The sequence below is a fragment of the Sinohyriopsis cumingii genome, chromosome 7 (assembly GCF_028554795.1).
Source record: "Sinohyriopsis cumingii isolate HCF-2022 chromosome 7, ASM2855479v2, whole genome shotgun sequence".
Classification (NCBI taxonomy): domain Eukaryota; kingdom Metazoa; phylum Mollusca; class Bivalvia; order Unionida; family Unionidae; genus Sinohyriopsis; species Sinohyriopsis cumingii.
Genome location: NC_142967.1, coordinates 73,296,358 through 73,310,691, shown reverse-complemented (window position 1 = coordinate 73,310,691; position 14,334 = coordinate 73,296,358). Strand labels below are relative to the sequence as shown.

Genomic DNA, 14,334 nt, shown 5'->3' with positions numbered 1-14,334 from the left:
TGATTTTTGGGATAAAAATTTCAACGAAATTTCACTGAAAAAGTACGAGTTAGAAACAGCACTTTAATGATATAAAAATAACTTAAATTCATCTTAACAGAATTTATTTTTTGTTTCTAGTAGATTCTGAACTATTTTCAGCAAAACTTAACATTTCTCATTTCCAATGGCTCCAATTTTATTGTTGTTTCTACATTTCCCCTTTTCCTAACTTGAATTGGATTTAACTGCCCTCCAAGTATAAAACTGTTTCCCATTTTGAAGCAGAATTCCATTTTTCCCTTGCCCTGAATCCAATTTTCCACAATATGAACTGATTTTTTATATTGTCTCTCATCATGTTTTCAAATAATAGTCTGTCCATACCATATTGCTATGATCATTATAATAGTATTATTCCCAAATATATATTACTTAACCAATGGTCACTATAAATGCCTTTCAATAAGTAAGTGGTCAAAGTTTGAATCTGCCCAAAGAATATTCATGTAATGGAAACTGATGTGAATGAGCATGATTGTCAATCATGGCATTTCAAATGTTGAAGCAGGACACGGAATACTGTGTGGAAATGAGAATGGTATGATGCAAAGCTGATAGGAATGTAATTTGTCAATTTTTAAGTAAAATGAACACCAGAAAAATGAATACCAGGACTAACATTTTGTGACTTTTCCCCATTAAGATTTAACTACTATTACCAGCCTGATACCAAATGAGATGCAATTAGACCAGAATAATTTGGAAGTTATACAATTCAAAACTGATTCCCTTCTAAAATTTAAAGAGGGACAATGTACAGCTCACTGCTGGGGAAGTGATGATATTTTTGCCAGATACCCATGTATATAATAATAATAATAATAATAATAATGACTTTATGTAAAGAGATTAACACAATTAGCTGAGAACTATATACCTTGAGGCCCTCATACAAAGGCATTAATGTATTTTAGCTGCATCTCTGAAGCCACTGGATGTGTTGGGTTTGGAAGAAGGAAAGAGAGTGGGCATTTTTAATTTCAACTGGAATACAATTCCAGAACAATGTTCCATAGTATGGAAACTTTTTATAAACAATTCCTTATTTGCTCTGGGAATTTTATGCTGTTTGGTAGACTTGGATCACAGGTGGGGAGTATTGCCAAGTAGCCTGAACTGGAATAGTGATTATACATATTCAGGAGCACTATTATTGAATATCCTGTACATTAATTTGGCTTTTCTCAAATGGATTTGGTCTTAAATAGGTAAATTTTCATTGCTTTCTTTCTGGATTGATATTAGCCCAAAAGCTCTTTTTTGAAAATGTGCCAGCTTTGCTGTTGTTATCATCTGAATTACCCCATACTGTATTACAGTTATCTAAATAGTGTTGTATGTAATTGTTATAAAATTGTTTTCTGTGCCTTTCAGTGAGAAAATGTATTATCCTACCAAGAAGCCATAAACTTGAATTGACTTTTTTTTAATGACATGTTTGATATGTTCAGTCAATTGAGGATAGGTTTTTATCTACCAAAACACCAAGTAGTCTATCATGACAGACCATTTGCAAATTTTTATCCTTCCATGTCAAACATAGCCCATCACTATCAAGATTTGTCCTTTTTATGCTATGTTGAGATAAGTTATATTTTAGTTTGACCAGTTACCACCATGCCACTGCATGTGCACCAGTTGTCCAAACAGTTTGTTTAGTGCATTCTGTAAAGAAATTTCAAGTTATGCATAATTGTTTTGGATGTCTGACAATTTTGTGTCCTCTGCATAGAGATCTGTAGATGATATCGAGTCGCTTAGTAAAAGCGGTAGGTCATTAATCAATAAAATAAATAGTAATGGACCTAGAATTGAGCCTTGTGGTAACTCCATCTCTAATTGTTCCAGGTTCAGACAGAACATTATTTATATATACATGTTGTGTTCTCTCACTTAAGTATGAAGTAAACCATCTGTGTTTTCATCACATTAGTAGATTTTCAGTCTCTTCAAAAGAATTTCATGATCCACCATGTCAAAAGCTTTCCTGAAATCTACAAATACAGATCCTATTATTCTAGCTTGGTCAAGTGCTTGAAGCCATTTATCTGTTAGGTAGATCAAGGCAAGCTCACATGAATGTTTCTGTATAAAGCTATATTGATTAGGGTGCAACAGCAATTGTGTTTGGTTAAATATGACATGAATGAGTCATGGACATGTTTTTCAATCAATTTTGACAAGTTTGGTAGTATTGAGATTGGCTGGTAGTTATTAGCTTCATCCTTACAAACAGATTTGTGAATAAGAGTTACTTCTGCAGTTTCCCAAATTTTGGTGACAGATGAGGCAGCAATATTTAAATGATGGTCATAGCTTTGCCGAGTTGTTGTCATGGCCCACAAGAACACTCATCCTTCAATGATGTGAATGTTGTTGTTTATATTAGCAAAATATTCTAGTTAGAATTCTCAGTAAAACCAGCATGATTATGAAAAACGTTTTGTGTTCTGCTTCTTTCACTTTCTTTGCTAATGATTCTTAGTGCACGTCATTTTAATCTGGAGATCACAATCTAGTGCAACAAGCATTGAGACTGAACATCTGGACGACATCTTGCTGAGCTCGATGGAAATTGCATGAGAGCTCGCGAGATTAGGGGAAGCTATTCCATCATAACATTGCCTATGATAGTCTGCAGCATACATGTTTTATATATTCCCTGTACTGCACTCCGCCTTATGAATAGCAGAGTGCAATGCTGAAAGCATACAAAGCAGGGAACCAGACTATGCCTATGCTCGAAGTATACACAATGCCATCCATCATCCAAAGCATTGGATATTAAATAAATCCTGATCACATTATGTGAACCCTTTGCACAAAAAAAAACACATCGCAACAAAACGTGTGCATCAACTTTCTGATGCATGTGTCCCTGATGCACAAATGTGCGTAAAGGGAAACACTGTTAAGGTATGAGGTAAAGGGTTAAATAGCAATCTGATGTACATGTGTGTATGTAATTAGGAATTATAACAAAGCTTTAACAATTTTTCAGTCATATCGATATGTCTGCAGTTTGGCAGTTTAAAGCAATGTCCAACACTCGGCATCATGCTACAGACATGTAGCTCGATGTCCCACCCAGTCATATTACCATGACAAAAAAGCCAGCCACTCCTTACACTAATCTCTTAATTATGTACGCCATGCGAGCAGCTGTGACTATGTAGTTATTTTGGGCAGTAAAACAACAGGGAGGTTGCACCCAACAATTACATTACCCAACCTCCTTAGAGGGAGGGCGCAACCTGCTATTGCAGTGCACTACTTCCCTGATGGGAGGGCACAACACGTCATCATGGTGCTCTACCTCCTTAACAGGAGGGAGCAAAACCATGGTTACAGTGCTCTACCTTGCCAACAGGAAGAAGCAACCCACTACCTGAGCATGAATGCTGTTAGGGACCTTTCCATCATCTCCCTAAATGGGGAAGTTGAATGGCTTCTCAAACACAGAGAACCTCCTTCTAAAAATATAGTGATATTTTGTGATTGAAATATAACTCACATTCAGTAAAAAGTATCAATAAGATATATTAAAATTTATTTTTTGTTTCTTGTAAAATTTGAATGATTTTCAGCAGCATTTATATTCCTTGTTTCTGATAGCTGTAATTTTATTGTTTATTTTTGGGCACAGTAACTTCTTTCCACATCTTTCTATTACATTTCTTTACCAAATTTTGTTAAATGTTGTTGTATTTTTGTTTAATTTAAAACTGGTTTTAAATCAGAATTTTGCTTTTCACCTGACCATCTGATTTTTCTCGATACAGACCCTTTTTTGAATATCGTCTATGAAACATTTTTAAAAAAATTAATGCTTTATCCGGTCCCATTGCACAACGAGCTTTCTTATAAGTATTTGATACGTTTATTATTTAAAGGATGATTGCTGTAAAGAGCTTTCTTATTTGTCAAAATTTTGTACTTGCCTAATGAATCGTTGTGTAACGGAAACTGATGGGAATGCTAAACATGGTGATTCAAGCAGGATACGAGTTTGAATAACCATTTGAAAAATGTGCGGCAATGAGAATAGCTTGAATGCAAAGTCGATGGGAACATAAGTGGTCAGTCTGTATGAAAACTGAACGCCAGGGCTAGCATTTTGATATCTATATTTAGCCTATGTTGACCATGTTATAATCTTGACTGTGTGAAGCCCCAAACTCTATCACAACATTGCAGACCCCATTTCCAGTACACATTGGCATTAACCCTTTACCTCATAGAGCATAGTGACAAAGTGCAACTTGCTATACATAGAACACAGGTTACCTAGTCGACCGCATACGCATAGCTTGCCTGTGAACTATTAAGCAATGTAGTGTATGTTACGTTTAACAGCAATTTTAACCATTTTACATTTTTGGTACACATCTATTACATGTGGAACAATTTAAGAGTAAAGTCCGATTGTTATAGCTGTGTAATTATTTATCACGGAAGAATTTGTTATGTGCTTTAAAATCTGGAGAGAATTCGTTCACCGTCATGTCAGTGAGGCCGTGTCACCAACCGTAGAGCTGCCATTTCTCATACTCGAAATTTACGTTTTTCATCTGTGTCTACATCACTAAGTCATCTAAATTTGATCATTTATAAAAACTAATTGCAGCCTATATCAATATCAGAGCCTTTACCTAGGTTATTGAATCTTTCATAGTTGTGATTCTAATCATGAAAACTTCGTAAGTACTGAATGAAATCCGCGACCGCCATTTTGGAGAGTGGAGATTACGACCCAGTTACTTTAAATAGCAGATATCGACCAGTACATAAACAGTGACCACGTGATCTGACGTAATTGTCATTCACAGAAATGAATGTAGTATCTAATAAGGGGTTTTCCCCAAAGGTGGCGCTATGAAAACCGGCTTAAAATGGCTGATGTTTACAGCAGACGTCAAAAGGCGCTTCTATGGGACTTTTGTAGAAGCGTCAAAAGTCGCTTCGATGCAACTTTTGTAGAGGCGTCCAAAGACGGTTGTATGAGGTAAGGGTTAATGATATAACCTTAGTGGTTCAGGGGGCACTCACCAGTTATTATGTACTTTTGAGAGGGTGACATATGTAAGGTGAATTTGTTTGCATTTGAAACATACACATTGGAGAGAATGTTGGCATACCTCTATGCTACTTTGATTTAATGTGGCTGACATTTCTTTGGATATTGTACTTATGGAAACTGTACATGATTTAAGTACACTGCTAACTAAAATGACTGCTCCCTGATGCTAAAAAAAATCAGCCTGAATAACTCTAAAGTACACAATCTGTAGCACTTGTTAAAAAATAAGGAAAATGAATTTTGCCCAACTAAACAATACAAGGTTCTGAAAGTGCAATGGATGAATTACTAAATATATCAAATGTGAAAAAGTTATTGGCTTTTTCATATACAATTTACCTATAAAATCAAGGAAGTGAAAACAACCAAGCGGAGCTAGCAATTTTGAAAGGTGCACATCTTGCGTAAGGCCAAGCTGTATACTCTATAACCAATATTATACCCAACAATCATACACCAAAACAAAGAGAATTAAAGGTTCTTTGAACAATATTACCTAAGAGACACGTCTTTTTTAATAGCCAGTATAACCAATGGGGAAACCCAGGGACATTCTTTTTCTTTATAATTCTAACCCTCTGCAAAACACGCAACTGTAGAGTACCACCTCAATAACGAAAACCTGACATCAGGAAATAGACAGCAGTAAAGATTACTTACCTTACCATATGAATTAAATACTGGTTCTGGACACGTACTAAAATAAAATATAGCTGCTTATAAGGGGTACATTTTATAGTTTTGTGCCAATATCCTGACCTGCTGGTCACATTACAGGGGTAGCCTTTTTTGAAGGGTACTGAATGTGAACATAAACTTGTCAGACAAGGGATTCTAGCCATAAAAGTGGGTGGCCACTAGTCTGAGAGGAGGTGGCTTTCATGGGGGGGGGGGGACCACTGTATACAGAACAATGATGCACATCAGGGCAAACAAATACTGTGTTTCTGGCTGGCTGACTCCCCATTTCTCATTACCCACCCTTTAATCTCCACCAAGCTCGAAATAAAACATAATAAAACAACAAAACATTGCTGAAATTAATCTTTGCATCTACTTGAGCCAGTTTTGCTCAGTATTTAGAGGTTGTATGTAAATTATATATGTTAAAATATATGTAACATTTTTTTTTTAAATACCTTAAAACCAGTGCAATGGGAAACACATTGGTTTTTGTGTCTCACTTGAGTTTTTCCACTTTATGTAATTCATCATTTTGCACACAAATAAATACAGCATAGGCTAATATCTCTCTCTCTATATATATATATATATATATATATATATATATATATATATATATAAGTTCTATCAAGTACCAAGGCAGATACATTTTTGAAAAATATTAAAACCTGATGCAGGACTAGTTTTAATGGAAAGGGAACCTAGTCCTTTCATTGATTAACATCACAAACTTTAACTTTCTTGCTGGTCAAGGAAATTTTTATTTTGAGAGAGTAAAACTTTTAGTACTCACCTGACTGGGTCGTTTTAGCTGATTTTACAACCCAGATACATGTATCCTATATATGTGATCAATATAATACAAATTCATCACTAATCACTAATGGTACCTGTTCATCCTGTGCAGTAAACTCATGAGTTCCACTGGTTTTGTTGATTATTTGTGCCACACCAACTACCTCATTCTCATGGTTCACAATTGGCATGCAAAGAATACTGTGTGTTCTATACCCAGTCCTCTTGTCTACGTCTTGGTTAAACCTTGAATCCTAAAAATGATTAGGTAAATGAGTTGTAGTGCACAAAAAGGCCTCCTTTTGTCAAGCCAGTAATGTAAGTATTTAAATAGAAAAAGCAAAAGTGGAAACTAAAAATAAAAATGCAATTTTGAGGTTAATCTGTCCCCGTACAGGAATTTCTCATGGACTCCATATGGAATACTTACGGAATCCGTATGGAAGAGATATGGACTGAAAAACTTATGGAATCAGACAATTTATTCCCTATCAATTCCATAAGTACTTCACAGCAAGTGAAAATTCCATATGGAATAAAGTTGCAACTTTAATCCATAAGCACTTTTTTCCATATGGAAAGCAGGCTCATGTATTACAGCATCATGGAAAATACTCTCTGAAGAATTAATAACCTAAACTATCTGATTCAAATAGAAATATTGGTGAGAGTTAAAGCACATGTATATGTCAGTGTAGCTGATGTGGAAGGATGACTATATACTCGTACAAATTTGGAGAAACAAATGAATGTCAGTTTTCTTTAATTTATTTCAACAGATGTTTAAAAACAAAGACATGACCAAAAAAGTAGGGAAAATGTAAACATGATCAGAAAATTAATATCTGGTAGTATAAGTATAGATGAATCTTTGGACTTAGAAAATTTGGTGCAAGGTGGATTTTGGGCTTGATCTAATGTTTATGCTGAAAAGTAATTTTCTTGGCTTCCTATTACAATATGCTCTACAAAAATCATACCCTTGTGAAAATGTGACTTAAATTTCAGCAAAATCAATGAACATTTCTTGACATTCTCTTAAAGGTCCTTTTTCACTAAAATTATGGTATTTTAGGAGATTTTACCAAAATTTCTGAAAATATCTGTGAAATTTTGTGATTGAAATTTCACTGACTCTGCCAACATTTCTGAAAATATCAGTGGGAATTTGTGATTGAAATTTCACTGACAGCATGTCAACAATTCTAAAAATATAGTGATATTTTGTGATTGTAATATCACTGACATTTTAGTAAAAAATTATAAATAAGATATAAAATTTATTTTTGTTTCTTGTATAATTTGATTGATTTTCAGCAGCATTTATATTCCCTGTTTCTGATAGCTGTAATTGTATTGTTTATTTTGGGAACAATAACTTCTTTCCACATCTTTGTGTATTATATTTCTTTATCAAATTTTGTTATTGTTGTTGTATTTTTTTAAACCTTACAACTGGATTTAATTGCCCTAAAACGAGTGTTCTTGTTTTCTGTTTTGAATCAGAATTTCGCTTTTCTCCTGACCTGAATCTGATTTTCCTCAATATGGACCCTTTTTTTAATATCGTCTCCGAAACTTTTTTGAAATAATGCTCTATCCGGTCCCATTCCGCAACAAGCTTTCTAATAAGTATTTGTTCCGTTTATTATTTAAAGGATGATAGTTGTAAAGAGCTTTCTGATTGGTCAAAATTTTGTACTTGCCCAATGAATCATTGCTTAACGGAAACTGACGGGAATGCTAAACATGGCGATTTGAGCAGGATACGAGTTTGAATAACCATTTGAAAAAATGTGCGGCAAAGAGAATAACTTGAATGCAAAGTCGATGGGAGCGTAAATTAGTCAGTCTGTATGAAAAGTGAACGCCAGGACTAGCATTTTGCTTTTTGTGCCATAAACAGCTCTACAGTAGCGGCTAATGTGCTAAATAGGACAAGGAATTGAACCAGGATGATTTCAATAACTCAAAACTGATTAACTTCCAGGATGAATTTAAGGAGGACAACATATAGATCACTGGTGGGAATTCTTGCGAAATACCCATGTCTATCAAAGATTGTTATATCTTTGCGGAATTTTCTTGGTCCACACCTAAAATCATCGTTCAGTATTGTGAGGCATTATTGTGTATATTATCAAAATATTCTACGTGTGTTGGAATTCAGTGTAAAATATGAGTACTTATATCATGATAAACATTTGTCAGGGCTGCTTATGGAACAAGGACTAATTCAAGAGACCACAACAGTATCATTAATCAAAAATCAAGTTGCAGTACAAGTGACATGGCAGGCTTTTTGAATTTCTTCTTTTCATGTCTCAAACGGATGCTTTTCTGTAATTTTGCATTATTTTCACAGTTGAATTTTTAAATGGAGATTATTATTTTATATATGTTTATGTGTTCACAGATGCCTGTGTATGTATTCCAGGCTTGATACTTTGATTTTTAAAATCACTTAATTTTTTTGTGTCAAGCCTGATTCTTCACATGTTGTATATACTGTAAATATTGTACATAACAGATAGAAGACCTCAAGGTAGATTAGTTCTGTAATTAAGTTACCTTCTCTAAATAAAGTCATTATTATTATTTTTATTATTATTATTAACTCCCATATCTCTAGCCTTGGATGTCATATAATTACATCATCTGTAAAAAAAATTCATGCAAATTTAATATCACTTTGGTTAGTGAAGTCCTGTTTAAGTCATATTTTCATTATTGATCTGAAACCTTCTGAAATGTATGAAAAACTTCTGAAACTTCAGTAAAATACTATATAATGATCAAAATTGTAGTGAAATCTCACAAATGTTTTAGTCAAATATTTGTGAAATCTCACCAGCCTTTTCATTGAAATAAAAAAAAGACTTAAGTGATGCCATCATGGATTAGGCTTTGTATGCGAGAAAGAAAATGAGGACAAGAAAAACCTAAATCTTATTTGATAATGTCTGTCAAAATTTATCATCCATTTTAAAAATTGTGGTGAATATTCATCACTGATTCCCAATAATGTCTAAGAATCATTAGGCAGTTTAATAGAAACTGAAGCAGATTTTTTTATGGCTTAGACAAAACGCTTAAAAAAAACCCGTTTGAAATCGCCTTAACCTTTTACCTCATGCAAGCGTCTTTGGACGCCTCTATTCCATTTGCATGTAAGCACCTTTTGACGCCTCTACTCCATTCACATGGAAGCGACTTTTGATGCCTGCTGTAAACATCAGCCATTTTGAGTTGGTTTTCATAGCGCCACCTTTGGGGAAAACCCCCCTATTATATACTACAATCATTTCTGTGAATGACAATTACACCAGATCACGTGGTCGCTGTTTATTCACTGGTCGATATCTGCTATTTAAAGTAACTGGGTTGTAATCTCCACTCTCCAAAATGGTGGTCGTGGATTTCATTCAGTACTTACGAAGTTTTCACGATTAGAATCACAACTATGAAAGATTCAATAACTTTGGTAAAGGCTCTGATATTGATGTAGACAGCAATCAGTTTTTATTAATTATCAAATTCAGATGACTTAGTGATGTAGATGCAGACGAAAACCATGTAAATTTCAAGTATGGGAAATGGCAGCTACGGTTGGTCACGCAGCTTGACTGACATGACGGTGAACGAGTTCTCTCAAGATCTTAAAGCACATAAAAAATTCTTCCGTGAAAAATAATTGCACAGCTATAACAATCAGACTTTACTCTTAAATTTTTCCACATATAATAGATGTGTACCAAAAATGTAAAATGGTTCAAATTGCTGTTAAACGTAACATATACTACATTGCTTAATAGTTCACAGGCAGGCCTATGCATATGCTGTCGACAATGTAACAGGTGTTCTATTTATAGCGTGCTGCACTTTGTCACTATGCTCTATGAGGTAAAGGGTTAAGTAGGCCTCGAAATTTTGTTATGGAATGAACTATTACCAAATTCCATATGAACTATTTACAAATTCCATATGGTATATTTGCCAATTCCATATGGACTATTCACAAATTCCATATGGAGTATTGCCAAATTCCATATGAATTATTCACAAATTCCATATGGATTATTCCCAGATTCCATATGGAATTTTAATTTTATTCCAAATGGACAAGCTATAGATCTCATGGACTAATTAGCATATTCCATGAGATTTTCCATACGGTGTATGTACGGAGTCCATAACATTTCCATATGGATACACTGAAATCCATAAGAGTATTTCAACTATAGAATAGAAATGTCCATATGGATATTTCTGTAAAAGTACGTATGGATTCCATATTCATTCCATGTGGAAAATTTTGTACGGGTCATATTGAAAATATATGGAAGGACTGGCAAACATTGCTGCCAAAGTGATCATCAAAGTGGGCTCAATAAATATTATGTTATAAAAAAACAGAGGTTTCCACAACGAAGATTCTTGGATAATATTTTAAATAATATGAAGACTAATTAATGTCCTTAAACAAAACTTTAAAAAGTTAAGTTTATCAAATTATTTATGGTACAATACGAGTTCATGCACTTGCCAGTAACAATGAAGTATTTCTGCCTTAAAAAAACAACACTGCTGTGGATAATTATAATACATGCAATGATAGAAATAATTTTCTTAATTCTTCTGGTTAGACAGACCAGTTATTTGCAAAACTTGCTAACCCATGTCAAAATTCCCTACTGCATTGGTAAATGTGATAGATTTACTGAAATAACGATAAGCCCAATTTTTTTCTAATTAAAGAATGAGGCATTTACTGGGATGTTTGTGATTTATTACATGTAGGAAATCACATGCTGCCTAACATCTGAGGCACATGAAAGAAGAAAATCAAAAGAAAATTGTATTTAGTAGCAAAAACATGTCAGATCAGGCATACCATGCTGAAATGAACTCACAAAATGCCAATTTATCTGTTTGAGAACTAGTCAGTTGCCCAAATCTTGGAAAACTGCCAATGTAATATCCCTACATAAGGCTCGATCAAAAGAGGATGTAAATAATTATAGATCAATATCGATTCTTCCATTCCAAATTACTAGAAAAGCATGTACACAGTTATTTTATGAACTATCAGAATTAATAAGAAGAAGAATAAGAATGATGACTTAAAAGAAGCTCATTTGGTCAGCTGACCAATCTTCCATTAAGCCTTCTACAAATACATAATGCAAAATTTATATAAGATAGATGTCTTTGGACAACAAATTCTTTTTTAAAAAAAAGAACAACTGATCTACTGCTACAATTAAAATGCACAGGACTTAAAGAATTAGTATATAAAAGATTCATACAAAGAATAGTAGTAGGATGTCTCGTTTCTGATGTCACAGCGAACAAACGTATATTTTAGCTCTGACATTTTTGCAAATTTTATTTAAGTTGCTTCACAAATGGATACAGTTCTGTTATCGAATATTACACCATGTTGCCGAGAGAGAATTGTGTAGGGTTTTTGTGACAATTGTTTCAATATGCTTTAAATATAATCAGAATTACATAGAATGGAAAACTATCATATGTAAACTAACGTTTTTTTTTTTAGTGACGTTATTCCCACAACGTCAAGTTTGAACACTATCTCTGAATTTGCTTGATTTGTTTACTCTGTAAAACCGGCTTGGTGTACAATGTTAAAAGTTCTACTGAATGCAGCCACCACAATCACCAATTACCAAAATTAGAATAAAGAAACAGGAAAACAAGTACAAAGAAATAATACTAAGAGGAGGAAAAGATTAGCAACCTGCCAAACTGTGAATAAAGCAAGTGCACAGAACAAAGGAACTCTCGAACAAAGGAACGATAGGAACACACGGTAAGATAGTAATATAATTTAAGCCCACGGCAATTGCATTCTCTGTGCTGTTTTGAAGTATTTAAACTCATTACTGTTAACACTACCCTTATGTCTTTCTATTTTCTCTTAACTAACAACAAACAATCTTATTCTATTGGCGCCATTATCCTAAAACAAGTCTACTTTTCCTCATCTCCACTAAGCAAAAATAAAGTATTTAATCAAGAGTTAAAATCTACTTAAATAAACAAAATCAATCAATACCTACAGCATATTACTGATAGCTCTACCTTACTACAGTCCTGTACGAAAACTTCCGCCCTGACTTGAACCAGATTCCAGGTGGAATTTTAAAGCGGATTTCACTTAACTCATTCAGCCCCAGACCTGTTATCAGTATCACTGCTGCTATGCCCCAGCAGCACTAAGCTGTGTCTAGCTGCTTGTGCCCCAGAGAGATTTTACCTGTTTGGAAAATTGTGTAAACATCATGCACATGCATTCACTCTTACCTTAATTTCTCTTCTTCTATCCAATCCAAATCCATGAAATTTTCACCAATTATTCCAAATGAATTTGTCTACACAGTGATGTATTTTTTGTAAATATCATGCACATGTATTCACTCTTACCTTAATTTCTCTTCTTGTATCGAATAAAAATCCAAACAATTTTCACAAATTATTCCCAATGAATTTGTCTACACAGTGATTATTTCTTTCTGATTTGTCCAGGTCTTTCACAACTTATTTATATACTATTTACAAAATTATGTGCCACATTTTTAGAAATATCACGTCACCAGCCCTTAATTTCATTGAAATAAACCTGGAAAATTTAAACTGTGATATGGTTTGAAACATTTTGCACATAAATTTATTTGGCACTGTTCACATCCAGTTGTTGGTTCAGATCGAATTTTGTTAAGGGTACACATTTTGCAGGTTTTTTTCTTTGGCATGACCACTGGCCAATGTTGACCTTGCTGAATTGGGGATTGAACTAATACTTCCCTTTTCCTTTTACCTACAAAGTCTCCAAGTAGTTGATGTGCCAGATTCATTCTAAAATCCAACTGGGTTCTAGCTCTTTCCTTGTTGTTTTTGGTGACGATATTATGGTTTCCTGATTCTTTCATCAGCAAATATGAATTTACTATTGAAGTGTCAAAAAGGAAGAAAAACAGATACTTCCACCATTTCATGGACTTTCTACCAGTGTTGTAAGTTGCTCGCATTTGATCCGCATGGTCTACTCCATTCATGTACATGTTGTACAGTCGGACTGGCAGTGGACATGGAATATCCTTGATGGAACCATCTTTCTGCTTCCGACTAACAGATGTGGCCTCGCCGTCACAGTTGGTACACAGTATAGTGATATTCTTCTTGTCACGCCAAACTGTAACTGTCATGTCTCCTTTCTGTTTGATTATGCTTTGGCCCTGCTCCTTCAGCTTTATTTTGTGTAATCCAGATGGAAGACCCTTTCGATTTGATCGAACTGTTCCGCAGCCATACGTACCTTTTTGTCGAAGCTCAAGAAATAGGTCTGGAGATGTAAAAAAACTGTCAATGTAGACATGATGTCCAAGATGAAACAAAGGCTCCATCAAATCAAGAACAACCCTTTGTCCAAGATTCAATTCTGGATTGTTGTCATTCCTTCCAGTGTAAACCTGAAAGTCCCCAACATAACCATTATGAGGATCCGCTCGAACCCATACTTTGATGCCTCTCTTGGTCGGTTTTAAAGGAACATACTGCTTAAATCCCAGTCGTCCTGAAAATCCAATCATTGCTTCATCAATGGACACCTCACGATGTGGGTTGTATTCTCTAGCACATGTTTTGCGAATACACTCCAATATTGGTCGAACATGGGCCAGTTTGTCGTAACCAGGTGCTCTTCGTGGTGG

At 34.5% G+C, this 14,334-nt stretch overlaps 1 protein-coding gene across 3 annotated transcripts in view; it reads right to left on the bottom strand.

Annotated features, from left to right (window-relative positions):
• The window catches only part of LOC149795516 (cGMP-specific 3',5'-cyclic phosphodiesterase-like), a 412,811-nt gene that overhangs the window by 305,911 nt on the left and 92,566 nt on the right, over window positions 1-14,334 (bottom strand). For all 3 annotated transcript variants that reach the window (XM_089965316.1, XM_089965315.1, XM_089965317.1), the window contains exon 3: window positions 6,697-6,855. In XM_089965316.1, the coding sequence (XP_089821442.1) occupies window positions 6,697-6,855 (159 nt within the window). The remainder of the gene's footprint in view (window positions 1-6,696; window positions 6,856-14,334) is intronic.